Below are 13109 nucleotides of genomic sequence, written 5' to 3'. Positions count from 1 at the left end.
ACTGACATAGGGGAACCACTCCATGCCCCACATTCCCAGAAAGCATCCACAGGCACGGGGTAAGCACCTACAAAATGTGTCAGGCTGGGGCAGTTCAGTGAATTCTATCCCTGTATAGAGGGGGCCTTGGGTATTGGAAACAGGCTGTAGTTAGGATGGATGTAGGGAAGGGATGGGGGGCTGGACTCGAGAGCCAGCTCTCACAGTAGCCTTTCCTCCCCGCCACCAGGTTCTTATTCAAGGCCAAGAAGGCGGCCATGATGACCCAACCGCCAGCCACCCCCACGCTGCCCCGACTCCCACATGATGTGGTACCCACCGATGACCGCGATGACCCTGAGATCATCCTCAACACCACCACGGTATGAACCGGGGACCCTCGGCTTTGAGACCCCCAAGCCTAGTGTGGGAACTCCCAAATTCCCAAATTTAGTGTTGCATTTCCCAGTAACTGCCCATATCTAGGTATATCCCAATATATGCCCTGGAGACCCACAAACCCTTCGAACCCCTAGATGCATATAGCCAGGTGCTCAAAATTGGCAGGAACACAGTGAAGCTATCAGTACACTGATATGACTCACAGGGATCCCAAAATCCAGGTGGTAAACCAACATAGGAAACCCTGGTGGCATAGTGGTTAAGTGCTAAGTGTTATGGCTGCTAACCAAGAGGTCAGTAGTTGGAATCCACCAGGTGCTCCTTGGAAACTCTATGATGCAGTTCTACTCTGTCCTATAGGGTCACTATGAGTCGGAATCGACTCAACGGCAATGGGTTATAATATATTCCTGAAAACCAAAAATCATAACTATCCCAACATAGTTTTGGGAGTCCCCAAATGTACAGTATTTTATGAGACAGATAACTTAATGGTTAGGATCATGGGCTGCCTAGTGCCACTTGGGCAAGTCACATCACTGCTCTATGCCTCGGTCTCCCCAACAGTAAGATGAGGATAAAAACTGTACTCACCTGATCTGGTTGTGAGGGTTAAATGAGTTAACCCATGTAAAGACCTTAGAATAGTGTTATTTAAGTGTTAGCTATTATGTACTTGGAGACTTCGTGGCACAGCGGTTAAGAGCTAGGCTGCTAACCAAAAGGTCAGCAGTTCGAATCCACCAGCTGCTCCTTGGAAACCCTACGGGGCAGCTCTGCTCTGTCCTATGGGGTTGCTATGAGTTGGAATCGACTTGATGGCAACGGGTTTATTATGTATTTATTACTTTGCTGTAACCTGGGATGGGCTGTAAATCTCAGGTTTCACAAAATAGTCCCAAGGGATTCCTGAATCTAAAAATACACCAGGAGACACAGAGACAGAGAGACATGGGCCCACGAGGCCCTGAATCTATCAACTTCTTGTTAAACTCCCAGGGGACCCTGAGAATCCAGGAAAACCCACTTATAGCCCCCGGGAACCCGGGAACCCCGATCTTCTCATACTGACCACTGGTCCCGTTTGCCTTCCCAGTACTATTACTCTGTGAGGGTCTTCGCTGGCCAAGAGCCCAGCTGCGTGTGGGTGGGCTGGGTCACCCCCGACTACCATCAGCATGACATGAACTTTGACCTCAGCAAGGTCCGGGCAGTGACGGTGACCATGGGGGATGAACATGGCAACGTCCACAGCAGGTGCTGGGGGGGGGGCGGGCACCGCAGGGAGGTGGGGGGCTGCCTGGTGTGGGACCTGGGCCTCTGGGTCCTCTGTGGAGTAAGGAAACTCTAGAGCTTTCCCTCCTTCTCAGCCTCTCTTCCTGTTTCTTTTCCTCCCGTTGTTCCTGCTCTTTTTTCTCCTCCTCTTTCTGCGTTTCTTCTCTTCCATTTTCTCCTTCTTTTTCATCTTGCCTTCCTCCTACATCACTTCTTTTCTTTCCTCCTGCTCCCCTTCCTTCTCCTCCTTTCATAGCCCCTCACTAGCTTCTAAGAACTCTAGCTTCGAGTTGCTCAGGGTCTGGGGTGAAGAGCTTCAGGTCTGCAGGTGGGTGTTTTGGGAGGGGCTCGGAGGTCATGGTTTTCTGGGAGCTCAGGAAAGGGGGCGTCTGGGGTGCAGAGCACCTCTACGGAAGGGTCTGTGCAGTGACTACCCCGATCTCCTCCAGCCTCAAGTGCAGCAACTGCTACATGGTGTGGGGCGGGGACTTTGTGAGCCCTGGGCAACAGGGCAGGATCAGCCACACCGACCTCATCATTGGCTGCCTGGTGGACTTGGCCACTGGCTTAATGACTTTTACGGCCAATGGCAAAGAGAGCAACACCTTTTTCCAGGTGAGTCCAACCCTCAGCAACCTGTCAATAGCATCCCCATTACCAACCCTCCCAGACACCCCTGAGGCCAGCTCGTGAAGAGAAGGGACAAAAACAGCTGGCAGCCCTGTCCTCAGGACCAGCCAGAGCTGGGAGGTGCCTGGAGACAGCCCAGCTGAAGCATCTATTATATAAAATGGGTAAACTGAGGTCCACGAAGGAGGGGACAGATTACAGTCTTCAGTTGGAAAGAGGTCTGTATTCCCCTTGGGCTGGGCGACACCAGTCAGCACCTTTTCACCTTCAGAGAACACCCTAGGATGGGCCATAATCCTAAGGTGAGCTTTTTCTTTTCAATATTCGATCATGAAATTTTTCAAGCGTATGGCAAAATTGAAGGAATTGTACAGTGAACACCCTTATACTCACCAAGAAGAGTCTACTGTCAATATTTGACTACACTGCACTTATCACATATTTATCCACCTGTTGTTGTTGTTAGGTGCCATTGAGTCATTTTTGACTCATAGAGACCCCATGTGGCAGAGCTGAACTGCCCCATAGGGTTTTCTAGGCTGTAATCTTTATGGGAGCAGATCACCAGATCGGTCTCCTGGTGGAGGGACATGATGTCTGCAAAGACCCAGATGATAGGGTGCTGTGGGGGAGGTGGTAGAGTTTGGCCTTGCTGGATCAGAGGGTGAGGCCAAAGGGCAACTTCAAGGCCACTGTGGAGTCTCTGATGCCCAAGTTTGGATCTGCAGATGCCAGGATGGCCTCAGAGGTTGGGATCCAGAGTCAATACCACCTTCAGCCTCATCCTCTTCCTCACCCAGCCCCCTTTTCCCTTGCCAGGTGGAACCCAACACGAAGCTGTTTCCTGCCCTCTTTGTCCTGCCCACCCACCAGAACGTTGTCCAGTTTGAGTTGGGGAAGCTGAAGGTCAGAGTGCAGCAATGTGGGCAGGAATGGCTCAGGCTGGGGCAGGAGGTGTGGGGAGGTCAGGCTGGCAGAGCAGCTAAGGGGAGGGGGCAATCTGGGAGGTCTCCCTGGAAGCAGGGTGGCAGAAATGCAGGGCTTGAAGTCCTGACCTGTGTGTGCCTCCCTACCCCAGAACATCATGCCATTGTCAGCTGCCATGTTCCTCAGTGAGCGCAAGAATTCAGCCCCACAGTGCCCGCCGCGGCTCGAGGTGCAGATGCTGATGCCCATCTCCTGGAGCCGCATGCCCAACCACTTCCTGCAGGTGGAGACGCGACGGGCTGGCGAGCGGCTTGGCTGGGCTGTGCAGTGCCAGGAGCCGCTGACCATGATGGCGCTGCACATCCCGGAGGAGAACCGGTCAGGGCCAGCCCGGGGAGGGGGGGTACTGCAAGCCTTGTGGGGTGTGGATCCAACTCAAGTTCCCTCCTCCTAGAACCTCAGGGGCTCCAGATAACACCCCGGGAGGGCCAAGGCCCACCTCAGAGGGCCCCAGACCCGCCTCCAGGGCCCAGATCTACCTCAGAAGACCCCAGGCTCACCTCAGAGGGCACCAGACCCACCTCAGGGGATTCCAGCCTAACCTCAGAGATCTCAGACTCAGCTCAGGCAAACCCAAACCCACCTAAGGAGACCCTCGATTCACCTCAGAGGACCCCAGACAATATCCCAGGGGACCCAGAGCCACTCCAGAGGGCCCCAAACCCATCTCAGGGAGCCCAGACCTACGTCAAGGAGCCCAGACAATACCCCATAGGACCCAAGTGTACCTCAGGGAGCCCTGGACATTACTCAGAGAGGCCCGGATGTACCTCAGGGTCTCTTGGACATACCTATGGAATCTTCGGCAGATCCCAAGGAGATCTCAAAGCCACTCCCGGGGACCCAAACCCATCCAGGGCTACAGATGTGATCACATGGCTCCCCCAGGAGGCCTCCAGCATGTCTCATTCTTTCCTTTATTCACTCATTCGTTCCACAAATAGCTCTCAGCACCTCCTGTATAAACGGCAACATTCTAGGCTGGAGACACAAAGCCCTTGTGAACTGACATTCTAGTAAATGCTTCCATATAACTCAGGGTGCTCGGACCTCCCCAAGAGAACTCAGACTCATCGCCAGGGTCCCCGGACAAGACTCAGAGCCCCAGACACACCCACTTATTCATGCAACAAATATTCATTGATCACTTACTATGTGCTAGGCTCTATTCTGGAGCCCTGGTGGCACAGTGGTTAAGAGCTACAGCTGCAAACCAAAAGGTCAGCAGTTCGAATCCATCAGGCAGCTCCTTGGAAACCCTACGGGGTAGTTCTACTGTGTCCTATAGGGTCGGTATAAGTCAGAATCAACTCCAGGGCAACAGGTTTGGTTTTTTTTTTTTTTTTTTTAAGGCCCTGTTTTAGGTGCCGGGAATATACCAAAAAACAAAACAGGCAGAAACATCCTATCCTGGTGACGTTTACATTCTAGCGATGCTCAGACACAATCAGGGTACTCACACCTGCTGGAGGGGATTCAGACACAATCTGGGGGTCTCAGATACATCTCAGGGTCGCAAGACCTTCTCCATGGACTCTCAGATATCCCAGTGCCCCCAAACACTCCAGGGATGTATTTCGAGGGGCCTCCAGACCGCCACGGTCTTGCAGAACCATCCACAGCGCCCAGCCCCATAGGGCCTGTCACGGGACCCAGACCCAGCGGGGCATTGGGATCCGCTGCTGGAGCCACCGACACTCACGTAAGCATCTCTTTGGCTCTCTGTGGTCTGTGCCTCCCCGCTCCTCTGCCCGCTCCGCCCCGTCTGTGTTCCCCATCTCTGCCGCAGCTGCATGGACATCCTGGAGTTGTCTGAGCGCCTGGACCTGCAGCGCTTCCACTCGCACACGCTCCGCCTCTACCGCGCGGTGTGCGCGCTGGGCAACAACCGCGTGGCGCACGCCCTGTGCAGCCACGTGGACCAGGCGCAGCTGCTGCACGCGCTGGAGGACGCGCACCTGCCCGGGCCGCTGCGCGCGGGCTACTACGACCTCCTCATCAGCATCCACCTGGAGAGCGCCTGCCGCAGCCGCCGCACCATGCTCTCTGAGTACATCGTGCCCCTCACGCCGGAGACCCGCGCCATCACGCTCTTCCCACCTGGAAGAGGCGAGGACGGCGGCTCTCGCCACCACGGCCTGCCTGGCGTTGGGGTCTCCACCTCGCTGCGGCCCCCGCATCATTTCTTACCCCCGTGTTTCGTGGCCGCCCTGCCGGCTGCTGGGGCGGCCGAAGCCCCAGCCCGCCTCAGCCCCGCCATCCCTCTGGAGGCCCTGCGGGATAAGGCGCTGAGAATGCTGGGGGAGGCAGTGCAAGATGGTAGGCAGCACGCCCGTGACCCCGTCGGGGGCTCTGTGGAGTTCCAGTTTGTGCCCGTGCTCAAGCTCGTGTCTACTCTGCTGGTAATGGCTTCCTCCCTATTCCCTCTGTTCCGTTCTGCTTCCACATTCCACATAGTCCGTCCATCCATACATCAGCACCCCTCCCATTAAGGCACCCAAACACCCATTCATCTCTCCATCCATACATCCATCCACCTTTCAATTTACCCTTCCATCATCCTACCCATGCTTCACTCTACTTTTATCCATCCATCTATCATTTATTCATCTTCTTTTCATCCATCCATCCATCCAACCAACCAACCAACCAACCATCATTCTTCACCTACCGGTTCATCCTTCTTCCACCCACCTTTTCATCCATCCACCCATACACTCATCTTCCCATCCAGTCTGTCTATTTTCCCATGTCCATATCCATCCATTCATTACAAGTATCCATCTATCCAGCTTTCAATCTGTTCATCCATTCATCCTTCCATTCACCCATACATTTGCCCACCCACCACTCCGTCTATTCATCCATCTACCTACTCATTTACTTATCAATCTTTTCTTCTTTCCTTATATCCATCCAGTCATCATCCTCTGTCCACCTGTGTATCCATCCATACACCCGCCACAGATCCATCCACTCTTCCATCTTCTACCTACCTGTCCACTTACCCACACACCTCTCCAGCCATACAGACACCCATCCATCCACCCAGAAATCCATCAACTCATCTACACCCATCCACCCACCCGCCCACCCATCTATCCATCCTTTATTTCATGTACTCATTTGTTCACTTAATCATTCACCCATATATCCATCTATCCAGCTTTTCATGCAAACCCTATCCTTCCATCCACCGTACCCCACTCCCATGGCTATTTACTTATTTATCTGTTTACCCATTTACTCATTTGCTCGCTCACCCATTGATCTACCCATCTATCCATACACATACATTATTTACCCTTCTCATACCCACCCATCCACCTACCATCCCTTCCTCCATTTTTACCTTCTACATCTGTTGTACATCCATCCAGTTTCTCCCCTTCAAACATCTACCATTACTTCTATCAATTCATTTGTCCAGCCACCCAGCCCTCTCCACTCATCCACCACTCTTTTCGTCTCTTTGTTTCTCTTTCTCTACTCTTCTTTCCTTTCATCTTCCCTCTCTCTTTCCGTGTATTAACATCTTCATTGTACTGACTGAGAGATGGTGTGTGCCAGGAGGTATAAGGGAGCTCTGAGGGCCTCCATTAGGTACAGGGTGTGCCGTTGTCCTACAGACCCCCTGCTCAAGCTTGGGAGGAAGACCCCTTACTTGTGAAGGAAGAAGTGCTCCTGTTTGGCTATGTGGTCTGGGCCATGTGGGTGGGACACAGGATGTGGACCTGGGAGGATCTCAAGTGGGTGGGTGACGAGGCTGAGACATGTCATTCCTACTTATCGGAGGAGTCATATAAGCCAATGCACGAATGAATCTGCTATGTTAAGGAACAGTGGGACTGGCAAGTGAAGCCAGGACCTGATTATGGAGGCCTTTCAGAGAGCAGTGAAGGACCCAGACTTTTTCCTGTAGGTAATGGGTGTCTTTGGTGATGAGGATGTAAAACAGATTCTGAAGATGATTGATCCTGAAGTATTCACTGAAGAAGAAGAGGAGGAGGAAGAGGAGGAGGAAGAGGAAGAGGATGAGGAAGAGAAGGAGGAGGATGAGGAGGAAGCAGCAGAGGAGAAGGAAGATGAGGAAAAAGAGGAAGAGGAGGCAGCAGAAGGGGATAAAGAAGAAGGCTTGGAGGAGGGTCTGCTGCAGATGAAGTTGCCGGAGTCTGTGAAGTTACAGGTAGTTTGGTTCTTCCTGTTTTTTAACTTCTATCCATCTGAGCTGGGGGACACAGCCTGGTGGAGCTTGAGGAGTTTGGACTTTGTCCTGAGGTGGTGGGGAGTTGTGGAAGTGCATCAAGCAGCACAGTAATGCTGGCTCCGAACGATCCCTCTGGTTGCCACGCGGGAGGTGAACCGGAGGGGTGAGACAATAGAGGAGGCTGGTGTAAGGATCCAGGTAGGAGATGATGGTGGCTGGATCAGAACAGGCCTGTGGGGAGGGAGAGAAAGCAAGAAAGGTTTCAAGGAAATCCTGATGGTCTCACCACCATTCCTCCTATGGCATGGATGTCCACCCACAGATGTGTCACCTGCTGGAGTATTTCTGTGACCAAGAGCTGCAGCACCGTGTGGAGTCCCTGGCAGCCTTTGCGGAACGCTATGTGGACAAGCTCCAGGCCAACCAGCGGGGCCGCTATGGCCTCCTCATGACAGCCTTCAACATGACTGCAGCTGAGACTGCCCGTCGTACTCGCGAGTTCCGCTCCCCACCCCAGGAGCAGGTACCTCTGACCCGCTGACTGGTCTTACCGTCTAAACCCTGTCTTCGACCTCTCCCCCTCCTCTGATAGCTGGTGGTAGTAAACTTCTCACCCATGCCTGACCTCTGACCCTAATAATACATTCATTTCTTACTCCCATACCTCTCTCTGAACCAACCTGACTTTTGAGTCACCTGATCTTTAATCCTGACCCGTTTCAAACCTCTGGCCCTAGTCTCCCATATCTTCTTCACTGACATACTCTTTGACTCATGACATTAGACTGAGACCTATAATTGGACCTTTGGTCCTTGACCTTAGAGCTCCTGATTTGGGGGCTTGGACCCTCATTCTGACCTTATGTCTGATTGTCCCCTAGATCAACATGCTGTTGCACTTCAAAGATGGTGTAGATGAGGAAGATTGTTCTCTCCCTGAGGAGATTCGACAGTACTTGCTCGACTTTCATCAAGACCTGCTGGCACACTGTGGTAAGGGGAGGGAGTCACAAAGAACATCCCCCCAACACACACTCCAAGTTTCTCTTTGAGATCTCCCCTGAAGTTTCCCTGAGGCTTTCTGACATTAAACATCTATGGTGGTGCTAAGTAACTATTAGTAGAATGAATGAATGAATAGATGTTTTAATGAACAGATGGATGAGGAGTGGAAGGATATGTTTACATGGGCCTTTGGCTGAATGAATATATGGATGACGGCTATAGGCAGGTGAATGGATGGGTGTATGAACTGATGGAAAGCCGGAGTGGTGAATAAAGAAATAGATGAAGAAATATCTGGATGGACAGTTGGATGGAGAGGTGGGTTAATAACCACCATTGTGATAATCTTATTGAGGTTCCCTTGTACATGATGAGTCATTTTTCTCTGGCTGCTTTCAAAATTGTCTCTTTTCTCTTTGTCTTTTGATGGTTTGAGTATGATGTGTTTAGGTATAGATGTCTTTGAATTTATCCTAGTTGGAGTTCATTGAACTTCTTGGATGTGTAAATAGACTAATATTTTTCATCAAATTGGGGAAATTTTTGGCCATTATTTCTTTAAATATATTTTCTGCTCCTTTTTCTCTTCTCTTTCTGGGACTCCCCATTAGTATGTATTGGTACACTTGATGTTGCCCCACAGGCCTCCGAGACTTTGTTCATTTTTCTTCATTCTTCTATCTTTCTGTCCTTCAGCCTGGATAATCTCTAATGGGCTATCTTCAAATTCACTGATGCTTTCTCTTACCAGCTCAAATATGCTGTTGAACCCCCCTAGTGATTTTTTATTTCAGTTATTATATATTTTGACTCTAGAATGTCTATGTGGTTCTTTTTTATATTATTTGTCTCTTTATTAATATACTCTATTTGGTGAGTCATTGTCACTGTACTTGTCTTTAATTCTTTAAACATGGTTTCTTTTAATTATTTGAACATATTTACAACAACTGGTTTAAAAGACAAACGCTTCAAAGAATGGATAAAATGAACAAACAGATGAACATGTAAAAAGTGAAACCCCCGAATGTATGTGTGAATGAGAAATGGTTGAGTGAACAGATGAATGAATGACGAAGTGAATGAGCAGGATGACTAAGCAAACGGATGAATGACATCTCCTCCTTTCTGAACAACCTCCAGGAATTCAGCTGGAGGGGGAGGAGGAAGAACCGGAGGAAGAGGCTACCCTGGGCAGCCGCCTGATGAGCCTGTTGGAGAAAGTACGGCTGGTGAAGAAGAAGGAGAAACCTGAGGAGGAGCCAGCAGCTGAGGAAAGCAAACCTAGTGAGAGCTGGGGCCACCGGGGAGGGGACAGAGATAGGCCCCCTGGGCTTGGAGAGGTTCTGGGCCCAAGACAGGCCACAAGGGGGAATGCAAGGGAGGAACAGTTGGGCAGGAATGAGAGAAGAGAGGAGGCATGCTGGTGGTATGGCCCAAATGTGGGCAGTGCTATAATACGTGTGCTGGACCACCAACCCTGGGACGGTGGCAAGTCTTGCACCGTGCTTCCATGTCCTTGTGACTTTTTTTCTTTTCTCTCTTGGTGAAAAGATCACCATGCTGAGGAATTAGAAAAACAGTTATGCTAAATGTTGGGCAAATGTATCATTATGCAAATGATATATTAGCAGAGCCCTGGTGGCACAGTGGTTAAGAGCTATGGCTGCTAACCAAAAGGTCGGCAGTTCAAATCCACCAGCTACTCTTTGGAAGCCCTGGTGGTGCACTGGTTAAATGCTACGAATGCTAACCAAAAGGTTGGCAGTTTGAATTTGCCAGGCACTCCTTGGAAACTATGGGACAGCTCTGTTCTATAGGGTCGCTATGAGTTGGAACTGACTCGATGGCAACAGATTTGGTTTGATTTTAACAAGGGTAGAGTCCCTAATGTTGGTACAAGATTTATTCTATAATATTTGAGAAACTTTTGTTGGGCCAACTCTGTGACAGGCATTGTTAGCAGGGTGGGGAATACAGTGGGGAGAAAAAGTCAAAGCCCTTGCCCTCATGGAGTTTAGGATATTATAACAAGTAAATAAATACAAATATAGATACACCATGACTTTGGACATGCTGTCAGGAGGGACCAGTCCCTGGAGAAGCACCTAATGCTTGGTAGAGTCAGCGAAAATGAAGAAGACCTTCAACAAGATGGATTAACACAGTGGCTCCAACAATAGGCTCAAGCATAACAACCATTGTGAGGATGGCACAGGACCCGGCAGTGTTTCGTTCTGTTGTACCTAGGGTTGCTATGAGTTGGAACCAACTTGATAGCACCTAACAGCAACAGCAACATAATGTCAGGTAGTCATAGGTCTTATCTCCCAGAAACACCGGAAAGGAAAGAGGAGAGAGAGACAGAAAGATAAATGGATGCTGGATGTAGGAGAGGAAAGTCCCAGGGAGAATAAAATGGAGTTGTTTTGACACCATTTTCAAAAGATACCAAAGTCTTTACAGTTTGGCTTTGTTTGCTGTCTCTCTTGATGAAAAGTCGTCAGTAGTTTTACAGAACAAATGGAGTTGTGACTTGCGCTTTCAAAGTTGCATGGCAAAGTACTTAATGATAGTTCTCTGGTGTTTGGCAGTTGCAGAATTTATTTTTCTTCTAGAAATTGGAAGGGGACCCTATGGTCTGGGTATTATGGTGAAGAGAACAGAGACTCTGGGATAATAGGAAAAAATCTGCTAGAATCCAACAACTCCTGGCAGGTGGAGGGTGCGGATAGGTAGTAACTGAGAAGCCTTCTCAAAAGAGAGGTCCTGTCTGCATTGTTCTGGCTCAAGGTCCCACATGCTGTTCCGGCTCCAGCAGGTTGTTCTGACTCCTGTGTTCCCTTCCCAGAGTCCCTGCAGGAGCTGGTGTCCCACACGGTGGTGCGCTGGGCCCGGGAGGACTTTGTGCAGAGCCCTGAGCTGGTTCGGGCCATGTTCAGCCTCCTGCACCGGCAGTACGATGGGCTTGGGGAGCTGCTGCGCGCCATGCCGCGGGCGTACACCATCTCGCCGTCCTCTGTGGATGACACCATGAGCCTGCTTGAGTGCCTCGGCCAGATCCGCTCGCTGCTCATCGTGCAGATGGGCCCCCAGGAGGAGAACCTCATGATCCAGAGCATCGGGTGAGCCCTTCCTCCCTCCGCTGACTGCTCATCCCCAGGGGAGACAGCGGTGCCTTTCCCAGCTGCAGCCTGACCCCAGGGGTCCTCTGGCTGAAATACTTAACGTTTCCTTCCCCCAACTCTGGCCCCTCCTCAGCATGATATGCTCCCTCTCCCAGCAGCTAGCCCATCTCCCTGGGCCAATGTCCCCTTCCCTTACCCCTCAGCCCACCCCTGGGGTAGCAGCTCTGACTCACTGTGACTCTTGGCATGAGATTTACTCTTTTTTTTAAATTGTAGTAAAAATATATAGTCACGCACCACCTAATGTCCATGATAGATTCCGTGAAACAGGACGTTAGGTGATTCGGACGTTGTGCGAGCATGCCTAAACCGTGAGCGATAGCACTGGCTGATGGTCCACCTCCATGTGGCTGAATAACCTGTTGTTTCACTTCCAAATCGATCCTTCTCCTTCGCTCGTGCTGCTGCAAATATCTCAGCAGACATGTCAGACCTCCGCTCTCCTCCAATGTTCCATCTTCAACCTTCTTCCAGTTCCCAGAGTAAATAGAAGCCAGGAAACCAACAATTGCGTGGATTTCCTCCGGCTACACTGAAGGAGAAACGATTCCTCCCACCTTAGGCCAGCTTCTTCACCTACACTCTAAACCCCAACCCCTCTCACCTTCTCAGGGGTGATTTATGCCATAAAGGAGAGACTAGAAAATAGCAGATGCCAGGACCTGCCTGGACACTATGTCAGTAAATGTAACAGATATATATAGTTTCCAAATAATACGCCTGAGGGATGCGCTTCCTAGTTCAATCAGATATAGGAGACCAAATAGGCAGCTCCTGTCCAGAAGCAGGATGAGAAGGCAGGAAGGGACAGGAACTGGTGAAACGGACACAGGGAACCCAGGGTGGAAAGGGGAGCACGCTGACACATTGTGGGGATTGCAACTAATGTCACAAAACAATATGTGTATAAATATTTGAACAAGAAATTAACTTTAGCTGTAAACTTTCACCTAAAGCACACACACAAAAAAGATAGATATTTCTTCATATTGCTTGACTTTTCAGCAGCATTCGAAAGTGCATATCTGGAAAAAAAAAATCATGAATCTCCACCTGTCACTCTGACTTCTTAGGCTTTTACACACCTGACTACCTCTGTTTACTCCGGCATGGGACCCCGGAGGTGTACGCGGTTGGACGTTGCCAGAGCGGACATTATGCAGCACATGGTTGTATAGCAAAATGTTTAACAATTCAACGTTTTTTACATGTACGGTAACGTCATGTTGTGGAGCCTCATCACCACTACCCATTTCCAGATTATTCTACCACCATTAACAGGAACCCAGTGCCCCCTAAGCTAAGACTCCCTCTCCTTCCTGTCCCGGTAACCACTAAAAACTTTGGTCTCTGTACATCTGCCTGTTTCAGAGAGATGGGATCATACAATATTTGTCCTTTTGTGATTGACTCATTTCAGTCAGCATCACTTTATC

At 50.3% G+C, this 13109-nt stretch overlaps 1 protein-coding gene across 1 annotated transcript in view; it reads left to right on the top strand.

Annotated features, from left to right (window-relative positions):
* The window catches only part of RYR1 (ryanodine receptor 1), a 134879-nt gene that overhangs the window by 42955 nt on the left and 78815 nt on the right, over nucleotides 1-13109 (top strand). The window contains exons 30-40 of the mRNA XM_049900695.1: nucleotides 230-362; nucleotides 1478-1638; nucleotides 2106-2271; nucleotides 3106-3192; nucleotides 3365-3591; nucleotides 5063-5675; nucleotides 7196-7459; nucleotides 7803-8003; nucleotides 8362-8473; nucleotides 9629-9772; nucleotides 11337-11610. Coding sequence (XP_049756652.1) covers nucleotides 230-362; nucleotides 1478-1638; nucleotides 2106-2271; nucleotides 3106-3192; nucleotides 3365-3591; nucleotides 5063-5675; nucleotides 7196-7459; nucleotides 7803-8003; nucleotides 8362-8473; nucleotides 9629-9772; nucleotides 11337-11610 — 2382 coding nt within the window. The remainder of the gene's footprint in view (nucleotides 1-229; nucleotides 363-1477; nucleotides 1639-2105; nucleotides 2272-3105; nucleotides 3193-3364; nucleotides 3592-5062; nucleotides 5676-7195; nucleotides 7460-7802; nucleotides 8004-8361; nucleotides 8474-9628; nucleotides 9773-11336; nucleotides 11611-13109) is intronic.

This window comes from Elephas maximus, chromosome 11, assembly GCF_024166365.1.
Source record: "Elephas maximus indicus isolate mEleMax1 chromosome 11, mEleMax1 primary haplotype, whole genome shotgun sequence".
In the NCBI taxonomy this organism is placed as follows: Eukaryota; Metazoa; Chordata; class Mammalia; order Proboscidea; family Elephantidae; genus Elephas; species Elephas maximus.
The sequence above is the reverse complement of the archived record's forward strand: the minus strand, read 5'-3'. Positions and strand labels throughout refer to the sequence as shown.